Below are 17,001 nucleotides of genomic sequence, written 5' to 3' on the forward strand. Positions count from 1 at the left end.
TCCAGGTGACAGTAATCACGGAACCCAGCATCAGCATAAAATCCGATACTGCAGATTATCTCAAACAGTACAATGAACAATGCCTATCGAGATGCTCATCTGATGAGCAATGCCTGTGACAGTCGCATTTGGATTGCTGCAGATCAGTTCCTTTATTGTTTAGGCATTGTTATCTGTGATCAATATCAATAGTCTTCCTACTCAATCAGCATCACCAATATCTGTTTGGACTAGGTCAGACTGTTGGCAGCACTTCACTACAGCTGGACATTTCATTGCATTTGGTCCATACACCACCAGAATTTCATAGTGAATCTGCGTGCAGGTTAGACGTTTTGCGCATGTACTTCAACTCTGAAGGAAATTTCCAGTTGCCATGTCATTTCATTCACACACTGTGATGCATCTGTTATCTGTACTGCAGCAGAACTGTTTCTGCATGAAACATAAAACATGTACCCTCTTCTGATAATGCACCACTCTTGCTACGCAATGGTCTTAGCACAGGATGACACATGTAACTTCCTCTCCAAAGTCCATGCATACATGTGTACTCAAAACGCTGCCTTATGTCGTGCAGTAGAGTTAACTTCTGCAAAACTATATTTTACTGTTCCTATTCTACTTATGAATGGTGCATTACAAGAATGACTGTTGGCAAGCATCTGCATGAGTTTTATTTTCTCTCATTTTCCCATCATGGTCATTTGGTGAGGATTTTTTTTTGTTTTGTGTGTGTGTGTGTGTGGGGGGGGGGGGGGTTACCTGCATGCATGTGCAATTAAGTAAGCAATAGGGTACCCTAATCATCTTGGAATGCACACTTTCAGAATTTCAACAGTAAATCTCTCTGTGAGGGCACTGCCACTGGCGTTTAATGAGAATCTTCCTAATACTGCCGTGCTTAGTGGCAAAATTCAATTGCAATCATGTCAGGTGAATTAACAAATGGAGAAGTTCTTTTGAAGAATACAGTGTTATATCAAATACTATCTTGCTGGAACAAGCTATGTGACTATTTTGAAGAATTAGCTTCATGTTGGACATCAAATCTTTCCTGTTGGTAGCACTCAAACATTAATAGACATGACCACCCACGATCACTAGAAGCTTATGGCAAGCATAGATTTCAAATTACACTATGTAATGAACAGTTGGAGATGTTTTTCACTTTTACAGTGGTTCGCATATAATAGGCAATCACTGTTAACAAAATTAGACAGCCCCACCAGAAAAGATAATTGCTATCAATCAACACACCTTCTGCTGTCCTCATGAGTCAATTTAATTGAAGTTATCTTTGATTTGTTAACAGGTGCACCCTGTCCAAAGAAATCTCTAGATGATATCTTTTGTGCAGCAGACACTAACAGAATACAAGTTCATTCAGTGGTATGATACCTGTAGCAGAGCTATGGAGTTGTGGCAACTGTCAAGATGATGTCCTAGACCTGCCAATGGTATGAGCGCGCCATGTTCCATAGTCCACTGCTGTGTTTGCAACTTGAAGTTCTCTTTGTTCCATATCTTCCACATGTCCATTACTGTAACAGCATTTTGCTCCAGATGGACTGCAATTTCACAATACAACAGATTATATTGATAAAGGTTAGTCATCTGCCCATTCACAAACCTTACTCAACTCTGAATGTAATATACATATATTATCATGGTGTATGGTGAAGTCTACACTACTGCTATAGTCCTTTGACCATTGACAGTACAATTTTTTATTGGAGGTTTTTGTAATCAACCGATGTGTAGTGTAGCATAACATCTCAGTTAGTTGGATTCTTTAGATAGTTTGCTTGTGAGAAGGTAATCTAATGAATATGTCATGGCAATAACTTTTTTTTTTCATCCACTGTGCATTTGATAGTTGGATTTATGTACCAGCTAAAACCTGTATTTTCCGAAGTTAACAATATGTTGGCTGGTTTGGGGGAAGGGGACTAAACAGTGAGGTCATAGGCTGCATCGGATGCAGGAAGAATGGGGGAGGAAGTTGGCCATGCCCTTTCAAAGGAATTAGCCCGGCATTTGCCTGAAGTGATTTAGGGAAATCACGGAAAACCTAAACCAGGATGGCCAGATGCAGGTTTGAACTGTCATCCTCCCAAATGCGACTCCAGTGTACTAACCACTGTGCCACCTTGCTCGGTCTTTCAATATGTCTGAAGACGTTAATTACAAGAATGTCCCTGTTCAAACCCCCACATTCTTGCAGGGGTCCCAATGCTTCAACGTGTGATTGTATCATGTGACAGTCACCATAGTGTTCACATATTACCATATTGTTGAAAGCATCACAGGTTAAAACTGAAAGCTCAAATCTACTTCTACTTCTACTTCTACTTCTACTACTTCTACTTCTACTACTACTACTACTACTACTACAAGCTTCCACCATGGAGTAATGATTTTCACAAACAGCGGTGAAGTTTGAGATCTGGGTAATGTCTATCAGCCCTAGCTTTATTACAATGAGGATGGGTTCTTTTTTTTTTAATTATAACCTCCACAACAAGTATTAAACAAGGCAGAGTGTACTACCACATGAGGAAAGAGCACTTCCATCCTCTGGGTCTGCTGCAGCAAAGGACTGTTCTATGTTTATGTCTACATCTGTACTCCACAAGCTGTTGTATGGTTTAGGGCAGTGGGTACAAAGTGTTGCAGTATAATCTTTCTTCCTTCCTATTCCACTGAATGGGTGGTGCATGGGAAGAAAGATTCACAGTACACCTCTGCATCACACCAAATTCCTCTAATTTCATATTTGTGATCACAAAGCAAGACTTATGTTAGAGGAAGTAATATGTTTCTTTGCTATTTTTGGAATGAGAACTTCCAGAATTTTGTTAGTAAGGCATGATGTGATGCACAGGGTCTTTCTTGTAATGTTTCCCACTTGCGTAGGCTGACCATTTCTGTGACATAGGAGCTGATTAGACAAACACGCAATGAACTGTGAAGATCTTTTTGGAATCTTTTCTATATCTCCCATTAATCCAGCTCATTAAGGGTCTCTGACTCAGGAACAGTAGTCAAGAATTGGTTGAATGAGCATTTTGTAAGCAACATCTATCGTAATTGCAATTACACTCCCAGCCAAAGTTTGTGATAGTTCCCCCTTGTGGCTAAAGTGCACTTATGTTGTTTGTGCCTCTTACATTGCCCTTAATCGGGCAGGTAGGTTAGAAAATTTAAAAAGGGAAATGGATAGGTTAAAGTTAGATATAGTGGGAGTTAGTGAAGTTCGGTGGCAGGAGGAACAAGACTTTTGGTCAGGTGATTACAGATTTATAAATACAAAATCAAATAGGGGTAATGCAGGAGTAGGTTTCATAATGAATAAAAAAATAGGAGTGCGGGTTAGCTACTACAAACAGTATAGTGAACGCATTATTGTGGCCAAGATAGACACAAAGCCCATGCCTACTACAGTAGTACAAGTTTATATGCCAACCAGCTCTTCAGATGATGAAGAAATTGATGAAATGTATGACGAGATAAAAGAAATTATTCAGGTGGTGAAGGGAGACGAAAATTTAATAGTCATGGGTGACTGGAATTCGTCAGTAAGAAAAGGGAGAGAAGGAAACATAGTAGGTGAATATGGATTGGGGGGGGGGGGGGGGGGGAAGAAATGAAAGAGGAAGCCGCCTTGTAGAATTTTGCACAGAGCATAACTTAATCATAGCTAACACTTGGTTCAAGAATCATAAAAGAAGGTTGTATACCTGGAAGAATCCTGGAGATACTAAAAGGTATCAGATAGATTATATAATGGTAAGACAGAGATTTAGGAACCAGGTTTTAAATTGTAAGACATTTCCAGGGGCAGATGTGGATTCTGACCACAATCTATTGGTTATGAACTGCAGATTGAAACTGAAGAAACTGCAAAAAGGTGGGAATTTAAGGAGATGGGACCTGGATAAACTGAAAGAACCAGAGGTTGTAGAGTGTTTCAGGGAGAGCATAAGGGAACAATTGACAGGAATGGGGGAAAGAAATACAGTAGAAGAAGAATGGGTAGCTCTGAGGGATGAAGTAGTGAAGGCAGCAGAGGATCAAGTAGGTAAAAAGACGAGGGCTAATAGAAATCCTTGGGTAACAGAAGAAATATTGAATTTAATTGATGAAAGGAGAAAATATAAAAATGCAGTAAATGAAGCAGGCAAAAAGGAATACAAATGTCTCAAAAATGAGATCGGCAGGAAGTGCAAAATGGCTAAGCAGGGATGGCTAGAGGACAAATGTAAGGATGTAGAGGCTTGTCTCACTAGGGGTAAGATAGATACTGCCTACAGGAAAATTAAAGAGACCTTTGGAGAGAAGAGAACCACTTGTATGAATATCAAGAGCTCAGATGGCAACCCAGTTCTAAGCAAAGAAGGGAAGGCAGAAAGGTGGAAGGAGTATATAGAGGGTTTATACAAGGGCGATGTACTTGAGGGCAATATTATGGAAATGGAAGAGGATGTAGATGAAGATGAAATGGGAGATAAGATACTACATGAAGAGTTTGACAGAGCACTGAAAGACCTGAGTCGAAACAAGGCCCCGGGAGTAGACAACATTCCATTAGAACTACTGATGGCCTTGGGAGAGTCAGTCATGACAAAACTCTACCATCTGGTGAGCAAGATGTATGAGACAGGCGAAATACCCTCACACTTCAAGAAGAATATAATAATTCCAATCACAAAGAAAACAGGTGTTGACAGATGTGAAAATTACCGAACTATCAGTTTAATAAGTCACAGCTGCAAAATACTAACGCGAATTCTTTACAGACGATTGAGAAAAACTAGTAGAAGCCGACCTCGGGGAAGATCAGTTTGGATTCCGTAGAAATGTTGGAACACGTGAGGCAATACTGACCCTCTGACTTGTCTTAGAAGCTAGATTAAGGAAGGGCAAACCTACATTTCTAGCATTTGTAGACTTAGAGAAAGCTTTTGACAATGTTGACTGGAATACTCTCTTTCAAATTCTGAAGGTGGCAGGGGTAAAATACAAGGAGCGAAAGGCTATTTACAATTTTTACAGAAACCAGATGGCAGTTATAAGAGTCGAGGGGCATGAAAGGGAAGCAGTGGTTGGGAAAGGAGTGAGACAGGGTTGTAGCCTCTCCCCGATGTTATTCAATCTGTATATTGAGCAAGCAGTAAAGGAAACAAAAGAAAAATTCGGAGTAGGTATTAATATTCATGGAGAAGAAGTAAAAACTTTGAGGTTCGCCGATGACATTGTAATTCTGTCAGAGACAGCAAAGGACTTGGAAGAGCAGTTGAACGGAATGGACAGTGTCTTGAAAGGGGAGGATATAAGATGAACATCAACAAAAGCAAAACGAGGATAATGGAATGTAGTCAAATTAAATCGGGTGATGCTGAGGGGATTAGATTAGGAAATGAGACACTTAAAGTAGTAAAGGAGTTTTGCTATTTAGGGAGTAAAATAACTGATGATGGTCGAAGTAGAGAGGATATAAAATGTAGACTGGCAATGGCAAGGAAAGCGTTTCTGAAGAAGAGAAATTGGTTAACATCGAGTATAGATTTAAGTGTCAGGAAGTCGTTTCTGAAAGTATTTGTATGGAGTGTAGCCATGTATGGAAGTGAAACATGGACGATAAATAGTTTGGACAAGAAGAGAATAGAAGCTTTCGAAATGTGGTGCTACAGAAGAATGCTGAAGATAAGGTGGGTAGATCACATAACTAATGAGGAGGTATTGAATAGGATTGGGGAGAAGAAGTTTGTGGCACAACTTGACTAGAAGAAGGAATCGGTTGGTAGGACATGTTTTGAGGCATCAAGGGATCACAAATTTAGCATTGGAGGGCAGCGTGGAGGGTAAAAATCGTAGAGGGAGACCAAGAGATCAATACACTAAGCAGATTCAGAATGATGTAGGTTGCAGTAGGTACTGGGAGATGAAGATGCTTGCACAGGATAGAGTAGCATGGAGAGCTGCATCAAACCAGTCTCAGGACTGAAGACCACAACAACAAAAACATTGCTTGCGGATGTTGGTAATTCACTGACAATGGTCATAGTCAAAAGAGCGATAATACATAATAGGCAATAAAAAATTGCTGAATCTTTTGGCATAAGATCCCAATTGATAGTTTTTGACATGGAGAGCACCACAATAACTTTTGATGATCTGGTTATAATGAATTTTGTAGCTAGTTACGGATTTTTGTATTATTTGGTGAATGGAAACAACTAGATGTGCTTGTAAACTGACCTGTAGTGAAGACCAAGTTTGGGAATGTAACAGTGTGGTCATGAGCTGGAGAAGCCAATAAATGTGAATGAAAGACAGACAGACTGGCCTACAGTTAGCATGAGACCTAGGTTATGTAGGAATGTGACAATCTACTTGTGGGCTGGCAAAGCCAACAAATCTGAACATGACAATATAATTGTTGTAACAGATTGCTACGTAGTGTAGCCCAAGATAAATATTCATCATTGCTGTAGCATACAAGTCAGTCTTATATTCAATTTTTACAAAAATTGTGACAATGTCATTAAATTTTAAAATAGTACAAAATAGTAGCTACCTTTATTTATCGACCATAGAAAATTATGGCTGAGCATTCTGATTCACTATTGACAACCAACTCACTATTTGTTGCATTCAGTTCCCATTGTTCACCACGTGAGTAGTTACCAACATCAGCACAACAACAGCTCTCAACATCATAAGTGCACTTTTCCTGATTACAGTGAATGATCGGCAGCAGCATAGTGAATGATATTAAATCTTTTATTTAATTTTATGTGTATTAGAAATAACCTCCTTGCACACTATTGCATCATCTGTAATAACCTCATAAGGCTACAGGTGTTATCCACCAGGCCATATCCCTGTACTTATGCATTACAAGCCATGAACAGTAGTCACACTAATAAACTACCTAAAGGTGCACCAGACATCCCCTTCGATTCTCACAGTGCCTGGGTTCTGTTCACCAGAAGTCTTCAATCCAATGGCATTTCTGTGCAGATATTCCACACGTATGTATTTTGTTGACTACACAACAGTGTGCAACTGTGTCAAAGGTTTTCGAGATGTCAAGAAACACAGTACGAACATGAGCTCCACAACCTAAGGTTTCTGGATTTCATCAACGAATAGCACAACTTGGGTTTCAAATATCTGGTGATGGTGGGAACAGTGACTATGTGGTATTTACTTGTCCTTGAATTTGGAATTTAAGCTGCACTATGAGGTTGGAATAAAGAAGTCATTTTGCTACTGCACAAAAACATTCACAATATATATATATTGTAGGAATGTTGTTAGGTATGTCACTTACTGACATGTTAAGTTGTAAAAGGGCACAACGAAAAGACACTTACAAATTACCTTTCAGCCACAGTCTTCATCAGAAATGCACACACATTCATTCACACAATCAAGCACACCTCATGCACCTCTGACGTGGGTCCGAGTTGACAGAGATGGTTAATGTGTAAATGTCTTTTCATTGTGCCTTTCTGTAACTTAATGTGTCATCTTTAAAGTAAGAAGCAATCTATCTTATCCTTAGATTGCTGATACTCCAACCTTGACTTTCCACTATCTGAATACACATATTCATTATCTAAACCACTTTAGTATGTTTCTCAAGTTTTCACTGGTGCAGTATAACAATTTTTAGATGTCTAAAAGCAACTATTTTAATCTTCTTTGAAAGAATCTGTCTGTCTTTCACTGAAACTGAGCCAGTAGGCCTCATTTCACCTATTTTGGGGAAATCTGTTTCGTACGATGTCAACAGAAGGCAAACACAAAAAGATAGGAGTCTATTAAACATCAGCAGTTCAAATGTACAATGAATGCTGGTATCCCTTGGGGAAATGGCAGCAAGGGGCAGGAAATGACACCAGGTGCACTCTGTGTATGCCTGGAGGCCTCATTCAAGAGGCTATTCCGGCAGCCACTGAGGGAACAGGGTGGAACCAACTGCAGATTGTGGCACAATGGAACAAATGATGCCTGCCGTCTGGGCTACAAGGTCATTTTTGGGTCATTCCAGTGAGTGGCAGAGTCAGTTGAGAAGGCCAACCTAGTGCGAGGAGTTTCTACAAATCTCACAATTTGCAGCATTGTCCCCTGAATTGACTGTACCCTTTGGTTCTGCGTCGAGTGGAAGGACTGAACCAGAGACTTCAAAGGTTCTGGGATAAGCTAGGCTGCAACTTCCTGGACTTGCAACACAGGGTTGAGAACTTTAGAGTCCCCCTAAATAGGCTAGGTGTGCACTATACATAAGAGGCTGCTACTCAGGTAGCTGATTATGCATGGGGTGCACACAAGAGTTTTTTTTAGATTAGGCAACTCTCCATACAATCCAGATGATGATAATACTAAGGGTAAACTGCTGAACTATTGACAACAAAGGGCCAGAGTTCGAAGGGCTCATAAAAAACAGTGAAGCTCACATACTATTAGCTTAGGAAGCTGGTTGAAATCAGAAATTGACAGCAGTGAGATTTTTGGTAAAAATTGAGTGTGTATCGAAAGGATAGGTAAATGGGAGGTGGAGGTGATGTATTTGTTGCAGTAGACAAGAAACTGAAATCCATCAAGACAGAAATTGAAGCTGCAAGTGAGATTGTTTGGGCAACACTCAGTATGAGGGGTAGGCACAAAATTATAATTGGATCCTTCTATCACCCAGCAGACTCATCTCCTGATGTAACCTAAAACTTTAGAGAAAACCTCAGTTCACTTGTACGTAAGTTCCCCACTCATGCTACAATCATTGGTGGAGACTTTAACCATCCAAGAATTAATTGAGAGAATCACAGTTTTGTTAGTGGTGGGCGTGATGAGGCATCCTGTGGAACATTACTAAATGCCATCTCTGAAAACTACCTAGAACAGATAGCTAGGAACCCCACTCACAATGGAAATATATTGGATCTAATGGCAACAAATAGACCTGATCTTTTTGAGGATGTCCACACTACAACTGGTATCAGTGACCAAGACATGGTTGTGGCAACAATGATTATCAAAGTACAAAAGACAGCTAAACTAAGCAGAAAGATATATATGTTCAGTACACTAGATAAAACATCAGCAATGTCAAATCTCGAGTGAGGAACTTGAAGCTTTCAACAAAAGGCAGGGGCATGGACAGGAAATTTGAAAGAATAGTTGACCATGCACTGGATAGATATGTACCAATGTAGAATTTATTTATTTATTTATTTACATGTCAAGTTTCGTAGGACCAAATTGGGAGCAACTCTCCAAGTTCATGGAACATGTCAGTACATGAAATTACAACATAAAAGTAATAACTGATAAAAATAAAATGTTTATGAACCCGAATAAAGTCAATCCATAAGTTTAAGTAAACGCAATCAACAATACAACAAGAATCTGCTTAATTTTTCAAGTAGCTCCTTGACAGAATAGGAGTGACCCATGAGGAAACTCATCAGTTTCGATTTGAAAGCACATGGATTACTGCTAAGATTTTTGAATTCCAGTGGTAGTTCATTGAAAATGGATGCAGAAGTTTACTGCACATCTTTCTGCATGAGAGTTAAGGAAGTCCGGTCCAAATGCAGGTTTGATTACTTCCGAGTATTAACTGAGAGAGAGAGAGAGGCCAATGTCAAAATACCCAGCCTTGTGAACAGGGGTCGACAAGAGGTTCGTGAACTTACACCACTTATTGCCTGAACTGCCCTTTTCTGAGTCAAAAATATACTTTTAGAATGGGAAGAGTTTCCCAAAAATATAATACCATACGACATAAGCAAATGAAAATAAGCAAAGCAGACTAATTTTCGTGTCGAACAATCACTCACTTCAGATACCGTTCAAATAGTAAAAATGCAAACATTAAGTCTTTGAACAAGATCCTAAATGTGGGCTTTCCACGACACTTTACAATCTATCTGAACACCTAGAAATTTGAACTGTTCAGTTTCACTAATCATATGCCCATTCTGTGAAATTAAAACGTTATGTTTTGTTGAATTGTGTGTTACAAACTGTATAAACTGAGTCTTACTGTGGCTTAGTGTTAGTTTATTTTCAACAAGCCATGAAGTTATGTCATGAACTGCACTATTTGAAACCGAGCAAATGTTGCACACAACATCCCTTACTACAAAGCTAGTGTCATCAGCAAAAACAAATATTTTAGAGTTACCCGTAATACTAAGAGGACATATCATTTATATAAATAAGGAACAGGAGTGGCCCCAACACTGAACCCTGAGGCACCCTCCACTTGACGATACCCCACTCAGACCCCACATCACAGACATTCTCAACATTGTGAATATCGACCTTTTGCTGCCTGTTGCTAAAGTAAGAGATGAACCAATTGTGAGCTACTCCCCGTATTTCGTAATGGTCCAACTTCTGGAGCAATATTTTGGGATCAACACAATCAAACACCTTAATTAAATCAAAAAATATGCATAGAGTTCGAACATTTTCAGTTGTTAAACAACTTCTAAAGCCGAAATGTACATTTGATATCAAATCGTGTGATATAAAATGATCAATTATCCTTACATACACAGCCTTTTCAATAACTTTAGCAAACTCTGATGGCTAGAAGTAGATCTAAAATTGTCTACATTATCCGTTTCTCCCTTTTTATAAAATGGGTTTACTACTGAGTACTTTAATCGTTTAGGAAACTGACCATTCCTAAAGCAAAAATTACAAATACGGCTAAATACAGAGCTAACATGTGCAGCACGGTACTTTAACATTATGCTAGGCACTCAATCATATCCATGAGAGTCCTTAGTCTGCAGTGATTTAAATATTGACTCAATCTCCTCTTTGTCTCTATCACAGAGGAGTATTTCAGACAATCTCAGAGGCATTTGCCAAGAGAGTTATATGATACCCTGTAGAAACTAAATTTTTATTTAATTTACCTGTAATGCTCAGAAAGTGCCTGTTCATCTTGGTTGTTCATCATATAATCATGTATTATACTGCAGTGATGTACCACATAAAAAATTTACCTCTTTGTACTCCCCAATGCTCACCATGAAAAGCATCGCCAGAAGCGTTTACACTTACATTTTGCGGCAGTTCTGAGATACATTTAACAAACAAGAGTTATTGGGTAAATATTTCGCTCATGTCATAACTTTGAAGTTTTCCTGTGGGCATTCATCCATGATATTCTTAATTCTTCTTCCGATATTTCGAACGACAGTTTTTCAACTACTCTCAAGGTGAGTCACTTGCAAGATTTTGAAATGGCTGAAAGGTTGTCAACTAGCATATTGGAACAAGAATTAATAATATCCTGGGTGCAGGCCAGAAAAATGACAGTATACAGGCCACAGTTGTTAAGCACCAGTATTGTTGTCAACTATTCTACTTCATATTCCAGCTATGTAGCATGGTTATTTGACTGTAGTAAATTTGGTTTTGTTTTGAAGAGCAAGAACTAGGAATCCCTAGCACCAATGAGCTATCATTTATGATGAGTCATTCCGTTATAACTTGTGGGATTCTTTTACTTGTCTTCATTTTAATAATGATCCAATTCAATTTGAATTTTCTCGTTTATCCTGCAAAGTTAAGAGTATGTGATCAATATTACATTACATATTGCAATGCGGAAGTGACTCAAGAGAAATATTTCCGAATCGTTCAAAGAGTGTTACGTACTAAAACATTATTTAAACGAGTTTTTTGCGATCAAAATTGTAAAACTTAGCTCTTGGTGAGATATAACTTACAAAAACTGCGCTCCTTGGGAGAAACCTATCGCATTGTATCCGTCTGCTAGCTTACTGTCATTTGCTAGCTGACTGCACACTTCTTCAACTTGCACATTTGCATTTAAAAAGAATCCGTTTTCCGTGTCCTAGAGATAAAGCGTTCATTTTAATAATGTCGTGAAGTACCATCTGTTTACAATAAAGGTGTCAAATACACAAGCCGTAACATACCTCAATTATATTGGCCCCAATTTTGATACTCTTCACATAGACACCTGGAAACGTGTCTTCGATTATTAATTTTATTCTCCCTAAGCTAATCGGGTTACAGCAGCTGTCACCTGGAAAAAAATTACAAAAGAAGGGAAACGTCAATTTATACAAATATCTTAATTTTGCTCGATAATAATAGCTGAAAATTTATTCTCACCCATTCCATGCCACATTACAATTGGTTTTATTGTTGTGCCAGACACAATGTTGCAAGACGCTACTATTACTAGTATTAGCAACATATTTAAAATTCGCGTCACTGTGGCTTTCAAAAACAAAACAAACATTTACCGCAGGTTGCTTCAGACCAATGATATAACAACATTACATACGCTAACAAAGATAATAAAGTCGTATGAGACGTGCTTTATTTTAATGGTCGGACCTCCTGCATAGATTTATTTGCCCAAGCATCTCGTCACATACCATCTGCGCAGAAACTTTGCAGCGTTTGGACTGTGCTTTGCGCCACTATGATACATGGGCAAACATTTAGACAAATTGCTCGTCTCTAGATGCAAATCATATCTGCGCAGGCATTTTGTGTACCGCGGTGATCGCCGCAAATCTGCTGCGCGTAATGTCTGAGTCAGCTGTTGCTCGATCAAGAGTTGATCCTTTACCTTGTTAAATGTGTGAATACATTTATTTGTGGTGGCTAAAAAGTTTGTATGCTAGAAGCCAATAAAAAAAGATTGATCCTCTTTGTATGCACACTGAATTTTAAAATGGTTGATACACGTCAAAGAAACCTTGCGCCAGGCGAGATGTCCAAGTTTTTGCGCTTTGGTAAAGATATGGTATTTAGATTGTAATAACAGTGGACTACAAATTACTTAGGTATTAGAGCATTTTTGAGTTTACTATTAAAGGTATCACTTGCCTTTGTGTATTAGTCCAGAAAACGCCAAAAGATCGTATGTTCGGATTGTAGTCGTGCGTTCTGACACAGTTAACTGAGAGAATCCCGTTTGAGTGCTTGTTTTTCTTTCTAACAATTTAATTTGAGCTTGGCCGTTCACTATTAAGTTCATATTTCCGGAAAGTAGGGTAAATCGTAAGTTGTTTGATTTAGAAACTTTCGCAATAGTCGTTGGTTTACATACAGTTTGCGTACGGTAAAATTTTATTCTGTTGTGATTAATTAATGGATACCGCTGTAAAGTGAGTGCTAAGTTCTTATTGGAGGCGAAAGTAAACAACTTTTTACGTCATATCATACACATCAAGCGGTGACCTGTAGGCCTCATTTTTGATGCTCGTAAATAACGAAAATTCGTGTAATGTAAAGAGTGTTAAGAAATGTAATTTTATTTTAAGTGTGTAATCTGTGTTACAATGCTTGATAAGTGTTGATGTTGCCAAAGAATAGTGAAAGAAGGAGTGGTATGTGTAAACTGGGGGATACTGTAGAGTGGGATACAGCTGCTTTGAACAATGACATCACAAGTTACCACATATGATGCATTGCAAATATTTAAAAGCATAGACCAGGGGGCGCAGAAATCGATGCGCAGAAAGCAACGTGTTTTCTCAGTTGTGCGCATGACGTCACAGTGGAAGCAGCTGTGCCAAACAGTACACAGTTCGAATTGTGTGAGATTGTTGTTGTCGTGTTGTGTTTGAAGGAGCATTATTGATTGAGTTCTTTCTTCTGAGGTACTCAGTCAACAGGGGAAACATTCGGAATTCGGGAGTGTTACGGTTTTTGCTGTAATTGATATTTGATTCGGAACTGAAATAGTTAGCGATAGTGGACAGCGAGATCAACATTGTGTTCGCCAACTGTATAGTTTAGGGTTCGTCCTGTGAAATTCTTATTGGAGAAACTATAAGTGAATGGGACAAATAATTTTTACAATGCCAGGCTGTGCTGTTACGGGTTGTTTTTCCTACAACCGGAGCACAAAGGGAACTGACGTAATGTATCACAGTTTCCCGCGTAATGAAACATTACAAAAACTATGGTTTTCGAAATGTTGTAGGAAAGACAGTGTAAATGTTGCGCATGCACAAATATGCTCTCGACATTTCGCGGAAACAGATTACTTAACGGATTTACAGTTTTAATTGCTTAATTTGCCCCAAAAAAGAATGCTCAAGCCAGATGCAGTTCCTTCGTGCAATTTGCCGTGCAGTAGTGCGACTGTCAATGTGTCACCCGCAACAGAAGACAGAACCAAACGGTATAAGAAACGAGAACTACATAAGAGATCTCTGGAAAAGCTGTCACCAAGTAAGAAACATCATAATAAGAGCACATGTACAGATGACAGTTTTTTTTTCAGACACAGATAAAGTTACTTTGATGAATACTATAGCGGCATTAGAAAGAAGGAATGCTGTTCTTACAAACAAGTGTGTGCAACTTCGAGCTCTTAAAGTAAATTCATTTCAATGCGATTAAGTGAATAGTTTCTGATTTATTTGAGCCGATGTTTCGAATTTCAAGTATATGTCAGTGTCGTTGTGATCTGATATTTTACCGAAGTGTAAGGCATAATCTGCGAAAGAATATAACTCATCAGTTTTAACTGTAATATTTTAGCAGCAGAAAAGCAGTTTAGACATCTCAATTCTGGTATAAACAAAATCTTCCGCCGAAAACTTGACGTAAACGCGCATGCCGTGTCGTCTGCTCGTGAGCGCTTGCTTCCACGCTGACGTCACTAGGCCAGCCAATGGCAGAGCAGAGCGCTTACGTCCAACCTTATTATTTAGTAACCTTGGCATAGACGAATGCTGAGAAACCATTGATTGTAGTGTAGAGAAAGTAGATCGCGGACATGCATCATATGCTATGTACATCCACATTTCGAACATAATGTGACATATCGATTTTTTCACAGTATAAAATTCTAGTATAAAGCGATATACGTTACAATGGCGTGGAGTACCAAAGTTTACACTTTACAAATTTTATGTTTGTCGACTTTTCGCTAGTACTAGTATCAACTGAAGAACAGGATTCTAGTAGTAGAAAAGGCGTGAAAAGCGACAAACGTAAAATTTGTATCCTGTACTTCAGTTGACCTATATAGGTCAGATGAGGAATAGGATACTAGTACTAGCGAAAGCGAAAAAAGCGACAAACCTAAAGTTTGTACCACTTATTTCAGCTGACATATATAGATCAGCTGAAGAATAGGATACTAGTTCTAGTGAAGGTGGCAAAAGTGACAAACGTTTTTAAATTTGTATTCTGAATTTCAGCTGACATTTACAGGTCAACTGAAGAATAGAATACAACCTTCATAGTTCAACTGACGTACAGGATGCCACTGCTGCTTATGTCGCTTGGTTTCTTTCGCTAATACTAGTATCCTATTCTTTGCCTATAGATGGCGTTGACATGCACGGTCGTAAGTCTCCATGCAATAGTTCTGTTGTGCCGGACTGAGGTTAAAGTTATATGAAGCTAACTATTCTAGCTGTGAGTTAACGTCTCTGATGTAGGGTAAACACTGAATAGCGATGTAAGTCACTGTACTGCCAAGTGGCTCCGTTGGTGTCGATGTGGACTATACTGGCTAGATGGGGAGTGACTGGCGAGTAACTGAAATTGTCGCTGTACAAGCGCTCTACAAGCGCTCGAGTTTCAAGATCTGGTGGCGCCTCATTGCAGTAGCGTTTGTGGACAGCCGCTGCACTTGTGCTGCCAATTTCGGAGTCTTCGAGGATGACGGTACCTCGTGTGATATCGATTGTGTAACAAAACCCCACCTATTATAATGCCCTCATGACCGAGGTGGAACTACTAAGCGCGCTGGTCAGCACATAATTGTTACAGAACAGTGCTGAGGACGATCGTAGGCGCTATCACAGACGTTCTAGGAGTCGGTCTACCAGCAGTACCACGTCAACTCATAGAGACCGGCTGGTGTGCTGATACCATCGTCGTTTCAGAGAGAAAGCAAGGAAACGTACCCCAACTCCCTGCAGTTATGCTAAATGCCCGCAACTGGCAGTTCCAGAAATACCTGGCAGCTTGTCATCGAAGTGACTGTTTATTAATGACCGCGATTCTGGTTTGAAGTTTCTTGTTGATACTGGATCTGACTTGAGCATTCTCGCAAGATTTTGGAGGTATCGCTGCAGGCCATCCACTGTACTCTGCGTAACGACACACAACAACTACACTACTGGCCATTAAAATTGCTACACCAAGAAGAAATGCAGATAATAAACGGGTATTCTTTGGACAAATATACTAGAACTGACATGTGATTACATTTTCACGCAATTTGGGTGCATAGATCCTCAGAAATCAGTACCCAGAACCACCACCTCTGGGCGTAATAACGGCCTTGATACGCCTGGGCATCGAGTCAAACAGATCTTGGATGGCGTGTACAGGTACAGCTGCCCATGCAGCTTCAACACGATACCACAGTTCATCAAGAGTAGTGACTTGCGTATTGTGACGAGCCAGATGCTCGGCCACAGTTGACCAGACATTTTCAATTGGTGAGAGATCTGGAGAATGTGCTGGCCAAGCAGCAGTCGAATATTTTCTGTATCCAGAAAGGCCCGTACAGGACCTGCAACATGCGGTCGTGCATTATCCTGCTGAAATGTAGGGTTTCGCAGGGATCGAATGAAGGGTAGAGCCACGGGTTGTAACACATCTGAAATGTAACGTCCATTGTTCAAAGTGCCTTCAATGCAAACAAGAGGTGACCGAGACGTGTAACCATTGGCACCCCATACCATCACGCCGGGTGATACGCCACTATGGCGATGACTAATACACGCTTCCAATGTGCGTTCACCACGATGCCACCATACACGGATGCGACCATCATGATGCTGTAAACAGAACCTGGATTCATCCGAAAAAATGACGTTTTGCCATTCGTGCACCCAGGTTCGTCATTGAGTACACCATCGCAGGCGCTCCAGTCTGTGATGCAGCATCAAGGGTAACCGCAGCCATGGTCTCTGAGCTGATAGTCCATGCTGCTGCAAACGTCGTCGAACT

The 17,001-nt window shown here is 39.7% G+C and overlaps 1 protein-coding gene across 1 annotated transcript in view; it reads right to left on the bottom strand.

Moving 5' to 3' along the window:
* The window catches only part of LOC126253354 (palmitoyl-protein thioesterase 1), a 46,283-nt gene extending 33,942 nt beyond the window's left edge, over positions 1-12,341 (bottom strand). Inside the window, exons 1-3 of the mRNA XM_049954626.1 lie at positions 12,178-12,341; positions 11,979-12,088; positions 11,766-11,893 (exon numbers count right to left, since the gene is read on the bottom strand). Coding sequence (XP_049810583.1) covers positions 11,766-11,893; positions 11,979-12,088; positions 12,178-12,307 — 368 coding nt within the window. The 5' untranslated portion in view covers positions 12,308-12,341. The remainder of the gene's footprint in view (positions 1-11,765; positions 11,894-11,978; positions 12,089-12,177) is intronic.
* Positions 12,342-17,001: the final 4,660 nt, after the last annotated feature.

This window comes from Schistocerca nitens, chromosome 4, assembly GCF_023898315.1.
Source record: "Schistocerca nitens isolate TAMUIC-IGC-003100 chromosome 4, iqSchNite1.1, whole genome shotgun sequence".
Classification (NCBI taxonomy): Eukaryota; Metazoa; Arthropoda; class Insecta; order Orthoptera; family Acrididae; genus Schistocerca; species Schistocerca nitens.